The sequence below is a fragment of the Piliocolobus tephrosceles genome, chromosome 17 (genome assembly GCF_002776525.5).
Source record: "Piliocolobus tephrosceles isolate RC106 chromosome 17, ASM277652v3, whole genome shotgun sequence".
In the NCBI taxonomy this organism is placed as follows: Eukaryota; Metazoa; Chordata; class Mammalia; order Primates; family Cercopithecidae; genus Piliocolobus; species Piliocolobus tephrosceles.
The window spans coordinates 19,663,253-19,679,473 of NC_045450.1; the positions used below are offsets into that span (position 1 = coordinate 19,663,253).

At 46.6% G+C, this 16,221-nt stretch overlaps 1 protein-coding gene across 2 annotated transcripts in view; it reads right to left on the reverse strand.

Moving 5' to 3' along the window:
• Positions 1-757: 757 nt before the first annotated feature.
• The window catches only part of DNAH3 (dynein axonemal heavy chain 3), a 206,043-nt gene continuing 190,579 nt past the window's right edge, over positions 758-16,221 (reverse strand). For both annotated transcript variants that reach the window (XM_023224996.2, XM_023224997.1), the window contains 5 exons: positions 12,541-12,708; positions 9,172-9,314; positions 4,358-4,562; positions 2,994-3,131; positions 758-1,153 (listed from right to left, as the gene is read on the reverse strand). In XM_023224996.2, the coding sequence (XP_023080764.1) occupies positions 800-1,153; positions 2,994-3,131; positions 4,358-4,562; positions 9,172-9,314; positions 12,541-12,708 (1,008 nt within the window). In that variant the 3' untranslated portion in view covers positions 758-799. The remainder of the gene's footprint in view (positions 1,154-2,993; positions 3,132-4,357; positions 4,563-9,171; positions 9,315-12,540; positions 12,709-16,221) is intronic.

The following is a 16,221-nucleotide window of genomic DNA, read 5'->3' on the forward strand; positions in this document are numbered from 1 at the left end:
CAAACCCCGTCTCTACTAAAAATGCAAAAATTAGCCGGGCATGGTGGTGCACGCCTGTAATCCAGCTATTTGGGAGGCTGAGGCATGAGAATCACTTGAACCTGGGAGGTGGAGGTTGCAGTGAGCTGAGACTGTGCCACTGCACTCTAGCCGGGGCTGCAGAGCGAGAAACTGTCTCAGAAGAAGAAGAAAATCACCCTAAGGGAGCTTAGCCAACTAACCAAGAGTCTGTTTTGAAGAGTCCCACTGCCTTTGTTCAAATACTACTTGAGTAGCTATCTGATTTGGGGCAGATTACTTACCTTCTCTGTATCATGGTTTCTGCAGCCATAAAATGAGGATAATAGTAAGAATGTACTTTATAAGAGTTGCTGTGAAATAGCAATTGCTCTGTTAATATAATTGTTGTCATCAACATCACCACCACCGCTGTCATCAAGAATGAAATGCCTTTTGGCCAGGCGCGTTGGCGCCTGTAATCCCAGCACTTTGGGAGGCCGAGTGGGGGCGGATTGCCTGAGCTCAAGAGTTCAAGACCAGCCTGGGCAACATGGTGAAAGCCCTGTCTCTATTAAAAATACAAACAAAAAGTAGCCTGGCATGGTGGTGCATGCCTGTAATCCCAGCTTCTCAGGAGGCTGAGGCACGAGAATCACTTGAATCTGGAAGGCAGAAGGTGCAGTGAGCTGAGATCACGCCACTGCACTCCAGCCTGGGTGACACAGCAATGTCTCAAAACAAAACAAAGCAAAACAAAAAGAATGAAATGCTTTTTATTTTCTGTCTTGAGACAATGCCATCAGTTATCCAGCTGGCACAGTGAGGCCACCCCTCGGTTTATCCAGTGCTTCTGGGGCCTGTCTGTTGGAAGCTCAATGGAGAGGACATAGTTGGTAGAGTGGCCTGTGGTGGAGAGGGTTCCTCTGCGGGCACTTGTTTTGTAGACTGGACACACATAAACGTCCTGATGCAGAAACATTGTACTCTCCCCAGGTTTCAGCCAAATGATGGGCAGTGGGTCATAGAGGATTTTGGGGAGAGATTCCCCAATCTGCATCGTTTTCCTGTCCCAACGGGCACCTTCTAAGAAGAGCCCTTTGATGTAGGCACCATCTTCAGGGTTATTCTCCATCACTGTTTCTTGTGGGGTTACCTGGAAGAATAAAAAGCTATGAGTTCTGTTGCCTGCCATTTTCCTACATGCGCAACTTTAAGAGCCTGGAATCTTCTGATACTCAGAGTGCAACCTGGCTGCAATATCTACCTCTCCCAGGATCCAGGGACAATGGGGCTTCTGTGATAATATTCCTGCCCGCCATACATGGGCCAGGCCTGACTCCTAGTCAGTATGCTGCCCTTCCCAATGGTGGGCTAGAGAATGCACTCAAGTAGGAGTCACATTACTCTAACACATTATCTCTAACTAGCTTAGTGACTGCACAATCACTTGCCTTTCTGGATCTGGATTTATAAAGTGAGGGGTTAGATTCAGATTCAGAGACAGACTGGGTAAACAGTTCTGGAGATGAGTGTGGGGAGAATAAAGCCTTGATTTCTAGTTTCTGTGGTATAAAGACTTCCAGCATGGTCGATTTCAGACTACCAACTATTTAACAAAATGCCTGAAAATGTAACCGTTGGCCCTGGTGAGCTGATATGAGTGAGCTCCAGCACACCACTGCTTAGATGCAGGGGTGGTAAACTCAAATTCCTTTAGGTAATTGCAGAAAATGGACAAAGTATAGGAGAATAGGGAGGGGTGGGGATTGTGGTGAACCAGACAGCACAAGCTCCACTTAAAATCATTCAAATTATACTTAAAAAAAAAATTGTATGGTGAATGGAATGTTTTTCCCATTTCTAATTCTAAGTATCTATTGGAAGAATAGGAAAAAGCTATTGATTTTTACAAATTTAACCAATATCCAGTGACTTTGTGAATTCTTCTACAGATGCTCCCCAACTTACAATGGGGTATGTCCTGATAAACCCATCATAAGTTGAACATATTGTAAGTCAAAACTGCATTTAATATACCTAGTGTACAACAAATATCATAGCTTAGCCCAGCCTCCCCTAAATGTGCTTGGAACACTTACAATAGCCTGGAGCTGGGCAGAAATATTCCAACACAAAGTCTATTTCATAGTAAAGTATTGAGTATCTTATGTAATTTATTGAATACTGTACTAAAAGTGAAAAATGGAATGGTTGTATGGGTACTCAAAGTGTGGTTTCTACTGAATGTGTATTGATTTCACACCGTGAAATCAAAAAATTGTAAGTTGAACCATTGCAAGTAAAGTACTCTATGTTTTTAATCACTTTGGATTTCTAGGTATACAATCATTTCAACATCAAGGAAGATGATTTTATCTTTTTTTCAATGTTTATCCTAGTCATTTTTCTTCTACAACAAGATTTTGGGTTAACGTTGATTATTTTGGGTTAACATTGTCTTCAAAGACTAATCAAGTTAAGTTCATTCATAAACTGACTTAAGACAGGGCAAGCAGTTTGTGACCTCTGAACTAGATGATTACAAAGGATCTTTCCACATAATTTAAAATTCTACAATGCTCTGTAACAGTCAATCTTAGCCATTCTACTCTCTATATATGACAGGGTGATGCTTGACTATCTACTCTTCTTTTAACTTTACTCCAAGCGAAGGACTACCTAAAGGCATTAACGTTCTTCCAAATGAAGAGTCCACCACGTTGAACAAACAGAGTGGGAGAGTGCCTTCATTTTTCTTGGTATTCTGATGGAATCTGGAAAGATTCCCTTTTTGTACAGAGACAAAGCATTGGGAATCCTCTATTTTAGGAGTAGCTTTTAGAGCTACTGTAAATTATGCTAAATACTTCATATGTACCACTTCAGAAGCATTTGGGTCTTAACACATCCACATTTTTTGACTCATAAGGAAACTGGCAACATTGCTTTCTCTGGTCAGCCCCTTGAGTGAGCCTAACCCAAAGCACCCCTACCTCAAACTCAAATCCAATGTGGTCAATGGGGATGGTATATTTCCGGGCATAATTCTGAGAGACGCCAGTCAAAAAAGACTGTGTGAAGTAGAATCCAGAGATCCAAAATACCACAGGGGGCCCCTTGTCAATCCATTCCTGGAGAGCCACAGAAATCAAGATTCAAAATCAGCAACATATCAAAGAGAGTTCAAACACAAGTAATGTAAACAAGTCCCATATAAAATATGTTTTTTCTTATTTTTCTTGAAACAGCCCTCTTGGTTTAGCTTCTCTCTTCCCACTTTTGAAATAAGGGTACAAAAAATATATTTATACTTTAAGAAAAGCCCAGGGACTACGAAAATTAGCTGGGCGTGGTGATGGGCACCTGTAGTCCCAGCCACTTGGGAGGCTGAGGCAGGAGAATCGCTTGAACCCAGGAGGCAGAAGTTGCAGTGAGCCGAGATCATGCCATTGCACTCCAGCCTGAGCGACAAGAGTGAAACTTCATCTCAAAGAAAAGAAAAGAAAAGCCCAGGTGCAAGCTGATATCAGGGATACAACAGAGAGTGGTGGGGACTGTAGCAGTGGAGAATAGGTACCTTGCCTAAACTGAGCAGCTGCCACGCATCTCCAGCAATAGTTGCTATGCCATGCGAGAATGCAGGCCCGCTGTTTCAGGTCTTCTATCTTTTGCAGTACAAACATCTGGATTTTTATATGTAAAAATCCAATGTTTACATGCTGGCTCAAAAATGTTTAAATTACCAGGCAGCCAAACCAAACATAATTATTGTCCAAATCTATCCCATGAGCCACCAGCTTGTGATATTTATTCTAGTTCCTGTTCCTGGCTCCAGAATCTTTTTTTTTTTTTTTTTTTTTTTTTTTTTTTTTCAGATGGAGTCTTGCTCTGTCGCTCAGGCTGGAGTGCAATGGTGCGATCTCAGCTCACTGCAACCTCTGCCTCCCAGGTTCACGTCATTTTCCTGCCTCAGCCTCCCAGGTAGCTGAGGCTACAGGCATGAGCCACGACTCCCGGCTAATTTTTTGGTATTTTTAGTAGAGATGGGGTTTCACCATGCTGGCCAGGCTGGTGTTGAACTCCTGACCTCAAGTGATCCGCCCGCCTTGGCCTCCCAAAGTGCTGGGAATACAGATGTGAGCCACTGTGCCCAGGCATCTATAATCTTGTCAAGAACTTTCAAGTCTCCCTCCTCCTTCTAACTCTGGGAAGACTGTTTCCAGAGGCTCAATCTAGGATGCTCTAGAGGCTCAATCTGCCTGCCCTCCTCCCCCTGCCTCTTAGTCTGTCATTGCAGAATGTCCTCTCCACCTAAGTGAACATGCCAAGTTCCCGGTTACCCCTGACTCCCAGGTACCTGGAAGAACGTCAGGCGGGCCAGCAGGTCAGCCACGTAGCCCCCCAGGGGCTTCAGTGATGGGTAAGACTTGGCTGCCCACATGGCTGGTACTTTACCCACAAGCATGCCGTTAAAGACTTCCTCTAGCTCTGAGGACATCAGGACCTGTCCTTTGATGGCTCGGCCAAGGTCGATGAGGCTCCTCCGAACCACTTTGGTCAGCCTGCAAGAACAGAGGAGCTGGCTGAGCTGGGCTCTCTGGTGGCCGCATTCTACCCAAGCCCACTGACTCCTGTGTCCTTGTACTTATTCCCCCTTTAAAATGTCAGTTAATTAATGCACAGTCATTAATTGAGAAAAAATTAAATCACCCATTACCTTGCTACCTAAAGATAACGTTGATGTATATCTTTCCAGATTTTTCTCTATGTAAACACAAATTATTTTTAATGAGATCATACTATATTTCTGCAATCTGTTTTTCTTTCTTAGCATACAGGAAACATCTTTCCAATTCAATAAATAGAGACCTAAATTGTCCTTTTTTCTTTTTTTTTTTTTTTTAGAGATGGGGTTTCACTATGTCATCCAGGCTGAAGTGCAGTAATGCAGTCATAGCTCACTGCAGCCTCGAACTCCTGGGCTCAAGTGATCCTCCTGCCTCAGCCTCTGGAGTAGCTGGGACTACAGGTGTGCATCACCATGCCTGTCTGCAGGTTCCATTTTAATGACTGCAAAGTGTTCCATTTTGTTCATTCCTCTATTGTTGACATGTTATTTCTAGATTGTTGTCACTATCAACAACATTGCTAGCAAAATTCATCCATCTCAACCTTTTTGCAAATTTTAAATTATTACTAAAAATATTTCTAGGTCAGAAAGCACGCAGTTTTAAGGCTTTCGATTCCTATTGTCAAAGTTGTTCTTTTTTTTTTTTATGAGACAGAGTCTTGCCCTGTCACCCAGGGGAGTGCAGTGGTGCAGTCGTGGCTCACTGCAGCCTCGATCTCCCAGGCTCAAGGAATCCTCCCACCTCGAGTCTCCTGAGTAGCTGGGACTACAGGCACATGCCACCATGCCTACCTGATTTTTTTTTTTAAGTAGACACAAGGTCTCCCTATGTTGCCCAAGCTGGTCTCAAACCCCTAAACTCAAGTAATCCTCCCATCTCTGCCTCCCAAAGTGCTGGGATTACAGATGAGCTACCACACCTGGCCCAAGGTCCTTTTTTATCAACTATAAGGTGCACTCCTGAGAAAAGGCAACTGAAGGGCAGCCTGGGAGATGTCAAATTCACCTGCCTCTCCCTCTGACCTCTATGTTACAAGGCCCAGCCAAGCCCGGAGGGAATTCACCTGAGGAGACCAAAGAATCTGCCACTACAAAGAGCTTTTCATCTCCAAAGATTTATGGAATCTCAACTGAATGGACATGAGAATGACACATGCAGGAAAAGGATTTCTGGCTGTGTAACCACCAAACCATTGTATCAAGAGGAATGTGGCCGGGTGTGGGGGCTCACGCCTGTAATCCCAGCACTTTGGGAGGCCGAGACGGGTGGATCACTTGAGGTCAGGAGTTTGAGACTGACCTGACCAACATGGTGAAACCCCATCTCTGCTAAAAATACAAAATTAGCTGAGCGTGGTGGCGCACACCTGTAATTCCAGCTACTCGGGAGGCTGAGGCAGGAGAATCGCTTAAACCCAAAAGGTGGAGGTTGCAGTGAACCGAGCTGAGATCATGCCATTGCACTCCAGCCTGGGTGACAAGAGCGAAACTCTGTCTCAAAAAAAAAAAAAAAAGGAATGTAAAATTCAGACATGTGTTGGATAAGCAGTCAAGGGTAAAAGCTACCATCTGAGGGATTACACCACAGACCTCTATTATACCTAAAGGCCTACTTGCAAAGATTCTCTTTCTATTCTTGCAACTATGAGCTCTGCTAGTTTTAAGGTTTTAGTACCCAAGGAAAGAACACTTGCCCAGAAGACACAGTCACAGTTCCCCTGAATTGGAAGCTGAACTGTCACTGAATCATTCTGGGCTTCCTATACCACTGGGTGAAAAGGCAGAAAAAAAAAGAAAGAAAAAAAAGATAGTGGGGAGATGATTAATCCTGACCACCGTTGGAAAATAAGATTGGTTTCCCTTTTTTTTTTTTTCTTTTGAGACAGCATCTCACTCTATTGCCCAGGCTGGAGTGCAGTGGTGCAATCTTGGCTCACTGAAACCTCCACCTCCCAGGCCCAAGCAATCCTCCCTCCTCAGTCTCCCGAGTAGCTGGTTCTACAATGCCCAGATAATTTTTTATATTTTTGGTAGAGACGAGGGTTTTGCCATGTTGCCCAAGCTGGTCTCCAACTCCTGAGCAGTCTGCCCCCCTCAGCCTCCTAAAGTGCTGGGATTACAGTGCTGGGTGGCCTGAGCCACCACGCCTGGCTTGCTCTCCTTTATAGAATGCCCAGTGGTAAAGGCCGGTGAAAGCCCCTGCAACCACCAAGAAAGAGCTCCAGTGGCCTTGGAGGAGAATGACAGCAGAGGAGGGAAGCCATTAGTTTTGGTGTCCAGTTGGACAGTCCGGGACTACAGCCCATCATGCCAAGGTGTCTGACTCACAACAGAGGTGGCCTCGTCCTAGGCTCACACCCCATACCTTGCTTGGTCCCTGCTACGGCCAACTGCCTGTTGACTCTAAAGAGTAACCCTAGGCCAGGCGCAGTGGCTCATGCCTATAATCCCAGCACTTTGGGAGGCTGAGGTGGGCGTATCACCTGAGATCAGGAGTTCGAGACCAGCCTAGCCAACAGGGCGAAACCCCATCTCTACTAAAAGTACAGAAATTAGCCGGGCATGGTGACGTATGCCTGTAATCCCAGCTACTCCAGAGGCTGAGGCAGGAGAATCTCTTGAACCTGGGAGGTGGAGGTTGTAGTGAGCCGAGATCACACCACTGCACTCCAGTCTGCGACAAGAGCGAGACTCTGTCTCGAAAAAAAAAAAAAAAGAAAGGAGTAACCCTAAAACTCAGGAAGCCAAGCACCTCTCAAATAACATTCCTCCAGCCCCCTAGTCCTCTGGAATCAGGGCTGTCCTTAAAACGGAGCAATGACCCAATGAGACAGAATAGAGGCAGTAACACGTGGAGTGTCTTGAGCAAGACCTTGCTCTTGGAAGCAGAAGTGATAAGTTTTAGCCCACTTGGCTCTGAGTCACTTGAGACCTACATTAAATCACAGTCATCTCTGGACCTCAGTTTCCTCATCTGGCCTAGATGGTCTTTGGTAACCCTTTCAGTTTTGACTATTTAGAAATCAAATCCAGGTGATCCCACTGGGCTCCATGCTGTAATAACTGGAGGAGAAGAGGACTAGAATACAAGGCCAGAGATCATGGCCCCATGGCCAGCCTATAGCACCCCTAACTGTGTGGTAGAGGCACTGGGATGAGCGTCTACCACCCCTTTCTAGATTTACCCAGATTTCACATATTGGCCAAGTACATGGGCTCTGGAATCACACTTAGTTCTGGGTTTAAACTGAGTTTTCCCATTGAATTACTGAATACTGAGCAACCTTGGGCAAGTCTTAACCCTTCTGAATCTCAGGGTTGTTTTTTGTTGTTGTTTTGTTTTTTCTTTAAGAGATGGGGTCTTGCCATATTGCCCAGGCTGGTTTTAAACCCCTGGGCTCAAGCAATCCTCCCGGCTTGCCTCCCAAAATGCTGGGATTATAGGCGTGAGTGATCACGCTCAGCCTCAATTTTCTTATTTGTAAAATGCTGGTAGCAGGATTAATAACTGGACATATTTCAAAAGACTATTTGTGTGTGTGTGTGTGTGTGTGTGTGTGTGTGTGTGTGTGTGTTTAAGGGATAGGGTCTTTCTCTGTCACCCAGGCTGGAGTGCAGTGGCAAGATCATAGCTCACTGCCACCTTGAGCTCCTGGCCTCCAAGAGATCTTCCCACCTCACCCTCCCAAGTAGCTGGGACTGTAGCCGTGCACCACCATGCCTGCCTTTTTTTTTTTTTTTTTTTTTTTTTTTTAGGAGAGATGGGGTCTTTCTTTGTTGCCCAGGCTGATCTTGGACTTCTGGCCTCAGGTGATCCTCCCTACTCTGCTTCCCAAAGTGCTGTAATTACGGGCATTAGCCATTGTGCCCAGCCCTGTTGCATACTTTGAATAAGACCCATGCATAGTGTTTAGAACCATATCTGTCACTAAAGGCTCAATACAAATGGCTCTAGGCCAGGTGCAGTGGCTCCCACCTATAATCCCAGCACTTTAGGAGGCCACGGCTGGAGGCTTACTGGAGGCCAGGAGTTCGAGACCAGCCTGGCCAACATGTCAGAACTCCATCTCTATAAAAAATAAAAAATAAAAAAATTAGCCGGGTATGGCGGCCTATATCTGTAGACTCAGCTACTCAGGAGGCTGAGGTGGGAGGATTGCTTGAGCCCAGGAGTTCGAGGCTGCAATGAGTCGTGATCACACCACTGCATTCCAACTTGGGCGACAGAGAGACCTCAACCCAGGAAAGAAAAAGAAAAGTGGCTCTAATGACTACTTTTACTATTAGCCTGTGCTTGATACTGGCTTTTGCCTAACTTTATAGATGTCAGATGAATGAATGGGAATGAATGAATAGAAGGAATGTCCAACCCAGGGTCAGCATGTGCTGGGGATGGCCCTGTTCACAGCCCCTATTCACACCCCTAAGATGGGTGGGGCAAACCACTTCCTCTGCATAGCAACCCCTTCTCAGCTACTGCCTGTTAGATCCTACTCCTCACGTTCCAACTCCCAGGATTCGAGCTACATCATCCGGCCCACCTGTTGAATCTGATGAGCTCCTGCCTTAGGACGGTGTTCATGGATTCCTCATAGACCACAGGGTACAACTTCATGACCTCTTCCAGGTCGAAGTCTTTCGGAAGCTTGGAGAGAATGTCTTGCGCCAACTCCTCAACCACTTCCTTAAAGTGCAGGCAGAAGAGAGGTGAGTGAGAAGCAAGCCCGACAGGCTGTGGCTTTGGATACACTTGAAGTACTAAGCATCTGGCTTTTCAATGTATTCTGTGGGACTTTCCTGAGAACTCTCCAACCAAAGCCATTTCTGCCTCTGGTGGGGAAAGGAGTCCCTCATCACCCGACCAGCCTTGGGGAGGACATCGCCTCTTGGCCCAGAAGAGTAGAGTCCTGTCCCTGGCAGGGCACGGTGGCTCACGTCTGTAATCCCAGCACTTTAGGAGGCCGAAGTGGGTGGATCGCTTGAGTCCAGGACTTTGAGACCAGCCTGGGCAACATAGCAAAAGTCAGTCTCTACAAAAAATACAAAAATTAGCTGTGCGTGGTGCTGCATGCCTGTGGTCCCAGCTATTTGGGAGGCTGAAGCAGGAGAATCACTTGAACCCAGGAGGCAGATGTTACAGTGAGCTGAGATCTGGCCACTGCACTCCAGCCTGGGTGACAGAGGGAGACCCTGTCTAAAAGTAAAAAAAAAAAAAAAAAAAAAAAGTCCTGTCCTGACACCTCAGGCAAGAGCCGAAGGGCCAGGTAGCTTCAGGGCAGCACCGAGCCTCTGTCTTCAATGTCACACCTGGGTGAGAATCTCCCACAGCCTCAGGGCCCTGAGGATTAGCTCCTGATGCCACGGACCCTTTCTCAGTGCCCATGACACCTGGGAAGGCAGCAGGCCATTCTTCAGCATTGAGCAAGAAAAGCACAGAACCCTGAGCTTAGCCAAGTAGGGAGGGGAACGGCCTGGAGGCTCAAGGAGGAACAAGACCTGGGTGTGGGAGAGACAGACACCCTGCGGTCCTGTGGATGAGGGAGGCTGGGATGTATACTTCTTTCCCTCTTCCCACTGTGAGGGGAATTTCCACTCCTACGTCGGGACACACCAACCAGGCTGGTGTACCTTCATACCAGTGATACTTAATGGCACTAGGAACCAAATCATGAAAGCAAATTAGCAAGTTCTACAGTTGGGAGGGGTTGGACAGGAGGGAATGTGGAAGGTGGAGAAGGAAAGGGCTGGGAGAGGAAGCAGGTGGAGTCAGGAGTTGGTGGCTCTGGCTCTGGCTCTGTCCTTGATTTTATGAAGGCCTGGAAGCTGCTCACTTTCTCTCTCAGGATTTGTTTCTCCCTTTGTTTGTAGACTAAGGAGGGTGGCCTGGGTCAGTGAATCACAAAGAGTGGACTGGGACTACTAGATGTACCCAGGATTTTAGGTTGTTTCCAGGACACAGAAAAAAAATCATGTCGAGTCACGTGGTGAGAAAGTTACTCTTTCAGGTTTTGGAATTTTCTTCATTGTTGTTGTTGTTATTGTTTTGAGATAGTGTCTCACTCTGTCATCCAGGTGGGAGTGCAAAGGCACGATCACAGCTCACTGCAGTCTTGACCTCCTGAGTTCAAGTGATCCTTTCGCCTCAGCCCCCTTAGTAGCTGCGACTACAGGCATGCACCACCACACCCAGTTAATTTTTTTTTTTTTGAGACGGAGTCTCGCTGTGTCGCCCAGGCTGGAGTGCGGTGGCGCGATCTCAGCTCACTGCAAGCTCCGCCTCCTGGGTTCACGCCATTCTCCTGCCTCAGCCTCCCGAGTAGCTGGGACTACAGGCGCCCGCCACCACGCCCAGCTAATTTTTTATGTTTTTAGTAGAGACAGGGTTTCACCATGTTAGCCAGGATGGTCTCGATCTCCTGACCTCATGATCCACCCACCTCGGTCTCCCAAAGTGCTGGGATTACAGGCATGAGCCACTGCGCCCGGCCCCAGTTAACTTTTTTTAAGACAAGGTCTCTCTGTCACCCAGGCTGGAGTGCAGTGGTGCAAGCTCAGCTCACTGCAGCCTCTACAGCCCGGAATCAAGTGATCCTCCCACCTCAGCTTCCTGAGTAGCTGGGATTACAGGTGCGCACCACTGAACTCAGCTAATTTTTTTTTTTGACGGTGTTTTGCCATGTTGCTCAGGCTGGTCTCGAACTCCTCGGCTCAAGCAATCCACCTGCCACCTGCCTCGGCCTCCCAAAGTGCTAGGGTTACAGGATGAGCCATGGTGCCCAGCCCTCGGTTAACTTAAAAAAACTTTTTTTTTGTAGAGATGTGGTCTCCTCATGTTGCCCAGGCCGGCCTCGAACTCCTGGCCTCAAGTAATCTCCTGCTTCAGCCTCCCAAAGTGCTGGGACCACTGGTGTGATCCACCGCACCTGGCCTCTTGTCAAGTTCTGACCATCTTTCTCTTTTTATTCCTTTCAAAAATAAAGTTTCGGGTCAGTGCCAATTCTTAAGACACTCACACATCATTCTCCTTTTAACAAGAAGCCAGCAAAGCCTCAGCTCAGGGGCTTTGGCCAGCAACATTATCCGGGAAGAACTTAACAACTGTTCAGGCTGGGAGCGGTGGCTCATGCCTGTAATCCCAGTGCTTTGGGAAGCCAACATGAACAGATTGCTTGAGCCCAGGAGTTTGAGACGATCCTGGACAATATGGTGAAACACTGCCTCTACAAAAAATACAAAAAAATTTAGCTGGGCATGGTGGCATGTGCTTGTAGTCCCAGCTACTCAGGAGGCTCAGGCGGGAGAATTGCTTGAGCCTGGGAGGCCAGGTTGCAGTGAGACAAGATCACACCACTGCACTCCAGCCTAGGTGACCGAGCCAGACTGTCTCAAAAAAAAAAAAAAAAAAAAAAATTAGAAAAGAAAAACAACAACAACAAACAGAAACCAAAAAACACCAACTGTTCAGCTTTCATTTTCTTTTTATGCCTATCATGACTTTATGGAAATGATACTGGGTTTCCACTTATGGTTCTGATGTGCAATCTTTTAAATTAAAAAAAGAAAAGAAGAAAGTTAGTTTTAAAACATTATGTAGAAAAAAAAGCAAAAGAAAAAGAAAAAAAGCAAAAAACCCATTATGTAAATGGGGTATAGGTGATAGGTGGATATAGCAGAAAACGTAAAAGTTTTACAGGAATAGCTGACATTCTGGACATGCTGGTTCCCTTGCAGCTCTGGATATAAGGACTCCTGGCAGTAAGGCCACAGTGCCCCTTCCCTGCCACTGGCCAGAAGGTTGCTAGGCCCCCGCTCTCTGCCAGAATTCTTGGTCATCCTCCAATCCTGTGTGCCCACTAGATGGAGAACTGCCTGGGAAATAGGATTGAGCCCCCTTTCCCCAGCCCAGTTACCTGAGGGGACTTGCCACTTCCTCCTGACTGTCTAGGGAGGGTCAGCAGGACCCCCTCAAACAGCTGGTTGGTTTCCTGGTTGTCTTTGGTGATGTCTGCGTTCTCATGGAGGCCGAACACTTCTGGGTGGGCTGTGATGGGGAGGCTCCTGAGATAGTCGATATAGGACTGGAAGGGAAATCTTCAGTTAAAATAAACGAGGGACCCCGGAATCCCACAGATGACTCCAGGCTTAGCAGAACCCAATCAGAACAGGAATCACACTGCATCAGTAGCACAGGTCACACACACACACACACACACACACACACACACACACACACACACAGGCTGGGCGAACACATCCCTAGTCCTCCCTCATACAGTTTTCTGGGGAGTGTGCATGAAAGCAGATGGGGCTGAATTATCTCTCAGCCCACCCTGGCTTCCTCTCTGCTCCCCCAGTGGGCCTGGCTTTGGACCCAGACAAAACTGAGTTTGGATCCTAGCTCTATCTCAAACTGTCAGAGGCATTTGCACCAGAGCGACTCCATCTTGTACAGGAGCTGAGTAAACTAAGGCTGAGACCCACTGGGCTGCATTGTTAGGAGCTGAAGGCATTCTAAGTCATAGGATGAGATAGGAGTCAGCACAAGATACAGGTCACAAAGCCCTTGCTGACAAAACAGATTGTGGTAAAGAAGCCAGTCAAATACCTCTAAACCAAGATGGCCACGGAAGTGACCTCTATTTGTCCTCACTGCTCATTACACACTCATTATAATATATTAGCATGCTATGAGACACTCCCACCAGCGCCATGACTGTTTACAGATGTCATGACAACGCCAGGAAGTTGCCCTATATGGTCTAGAAAGGGGAGGAATCCTCATTTCTTGGAATTGCCCACCCCTTTCCCGGAAAACTTATGAATAATACACCCCTTGTTTAGCATATAATCAAGAAATAACTAAGTATAAACAGTTGAGCAGCAACCCATGCCATTGCTCTGTCTATGAAGCAGCCATTCTTTATTCCTTTACTTCCTTTTTTTTTTTTTTTTTGAGACAGAGCCTTGCTGTCTCCCAGGCTGGAGTGTAGTGGCACTATCTCGGCTCACTGTAACCTCCGCCTCCCGGGTTCAAGCGATTCTACTGCCTCAGCCTGGGATTACAGGCGCATGCCACCACACCCAGCTAATTTTTTGTATTTTTAGTAGAGACGGGGTTTCACATGTTAGCGGGGATGGTCTTGATCTTCTGACCTCGTGATCCGCCCTCCTTGGCCTCCCAACATGCTGGGATTATAGGTGTGAGCCACTGCGCCTGGCCTCCTTTACTTTCTTAATAAACTTGCTTTCGTTTTACCCTATAGACTTGCTCCGAATTCTTTCTTGTGCAAGATCCAAGAACCATTCCTTTGGGTCTGGATCTGGACCCTCTTCCGATAACAAAACTATGTACACTTGAGTTTGTCATCTGAAACCCCAGTTTCCTTATCCGTAAATGGAAAAACAAGTGTAGTTATGAAGTATAAACCAAAAGTAAAATCCTAAGACCCTCCAACCATCTGAATGGACTTCCTCCTTGTCCGGAGCACTCTAAAATTTAACCTGAATGCCTGGTTCAGGCCATGAGGGGAAGTGGGGGTCAGACATGCCTCATTATACTCCTGCAGCATTACCATCAACATCCAGACCCTAAGTCTGATAAGAAACATTTACAATCTAGTCTCTCTGAAGCCTGCTACCTGAAGGTTTCATCTGCATGATAAAACTTGGGTCTCCACAGCCTCTTATCATAACCCAGGCATTCCTTTCTATTGATAATAACTCTTTCAACCAATTGCCAATCAGAAAATGTTTAAATCTACCTATAACCTGCTAGCCTCCACTTTGAGTTGTCCTGCCTTTCTGGACTGAACCAATGGATATCTTAAATGTATTTGATTGATGCCTCATATGCTCCCTAAAATGCATAAAATCAAGCTGCACCCCGACCACCTGGAGCTCATGTTCTCAGGATCTCCTGAGGGCTGTGTCACAGTCCATGGTCACTCATATTTGGCTCAGAATAAATCTCTTCAAATATTTTACAAAGTAAGAAAGAGACTCTTTTCATCCACAGAAGGAATCAGGCCTTGGCATGTGACAGGTTGTGGTGTTATATATATATATATATCTACTGGTTTTCATCCATGGTTCCTGGCTTCTAACTCCCCTAGCCCTTGTTACAGTCACCTGTTATAATGTTGGGTGTGTTAGGCCTTAGGGGCAGGCCGCAGGAAACAGAAGCTCTCTGACCTTCTCTTGTCCTCCTTTTACCTGCCCCCAAGCAAGACTCAAATCTTCCCCTATCTTTCTGATTGTCTTTTTTTTTTTTTTTTTTTTTTTAGACAGGGTCACTCTGTGGGCCAGGCTGGAGTGCGGTGGTGGGATCTTGGTTCACTGCAACCTCTGCCACCTGGGCTCAAGCAATCTTCCCACCTCAGCCTCCTGAGTAATTGGGACTAACAAGTGCACGCCATCACACCCGGCTAATTTTTGTATTTTTAGTAGAGACGGAATTTCACCACATTGGTCAGGCTGGTCTCAAACTCCTGACCTCAAGCCATCCACCGGCCTCAGCCTTCCAAAGCGCTGGGATTACAGGCATCAGCCACTGCGCCTGGCCTGATTGTGAGTCTTAAGACTCCACCTAGAGAGAGAGGGTCCTGCCCTATACTCTGGGGGATGTCATGCAACTTCCATAAAAACCCAAGAGGACTGGGTGCAGGGAGCTTCTGGACAGCTGACCACATGGAGGTTCCTGGATGGAACCTCCATCCAGGTTCCTGGGAGGTTTCACCCAGGGAGGGCATGGAACTTCCCACTCCTTCCGCCATACTTCACCCTATGCATCTCTTCATCTATATCTTTTGTAATATTCTTTTAATAAACCGATAAATCTAAGTGTTTCTCTGAGTTCTGTCAGCTGCTCCAGCAAATTAATTGAATTAATTTCAATTAAAGGGGGAGCGGTGGGAACCCCAACGTGAAGCTGGTTGGTCAGTTCTTGAGGCTGGGACTTGTGACTGGTGTCTGGGGTGGGGGAAAGAACTGGGGACTGAGCCCTCAGCCCCTGGGATCTGACACTATCGCCAGGTAGATGGTACTGGAATTGAATTAGAGGACACCCAGTTGGTGTCTACTGCTTAGTATGTGGGGAAGGGGGAACCCCCACACATTTGGTCACAAAAGTCTTCTTCTGTGTTGATGGTGGTGGTGGTTGTGGTGCGAGAGTAGCGGAAAAATACGATTTGAGAGTTTTTCTGTTCCACAGGTGATCAATAAAAGTAAGCTCTTTTTTTTTTTTTTTTTTTTTTTTGAGACAGTCTCACTTTGTCACTCAGGCTGGAGTGCAGTGGTATGGTCTCAGTTCACCACAACCTCCACCTCCCAGTTCAAGCAGTTCCCCTGCCTCAGCCTCCCAAGTAGCTCGGATTACAGGCAGGTGCCACCACACCTGGCTAATTTTTATATTTTTAGAAGAGACTGCGTTTCACCATGTTGGTCAGGCTGGTCTCAAACTCCTGAGCTCAATTGATCCACACACCTCAGCCTCTCAAAGTGCTGGGATTACAGGCATGAGCCACCGCGCCCAACCTGTAAACTCTTTTCTATTCCTCAGATTTATTGTTTTCATCTTCCTTTTCTCATTCCTT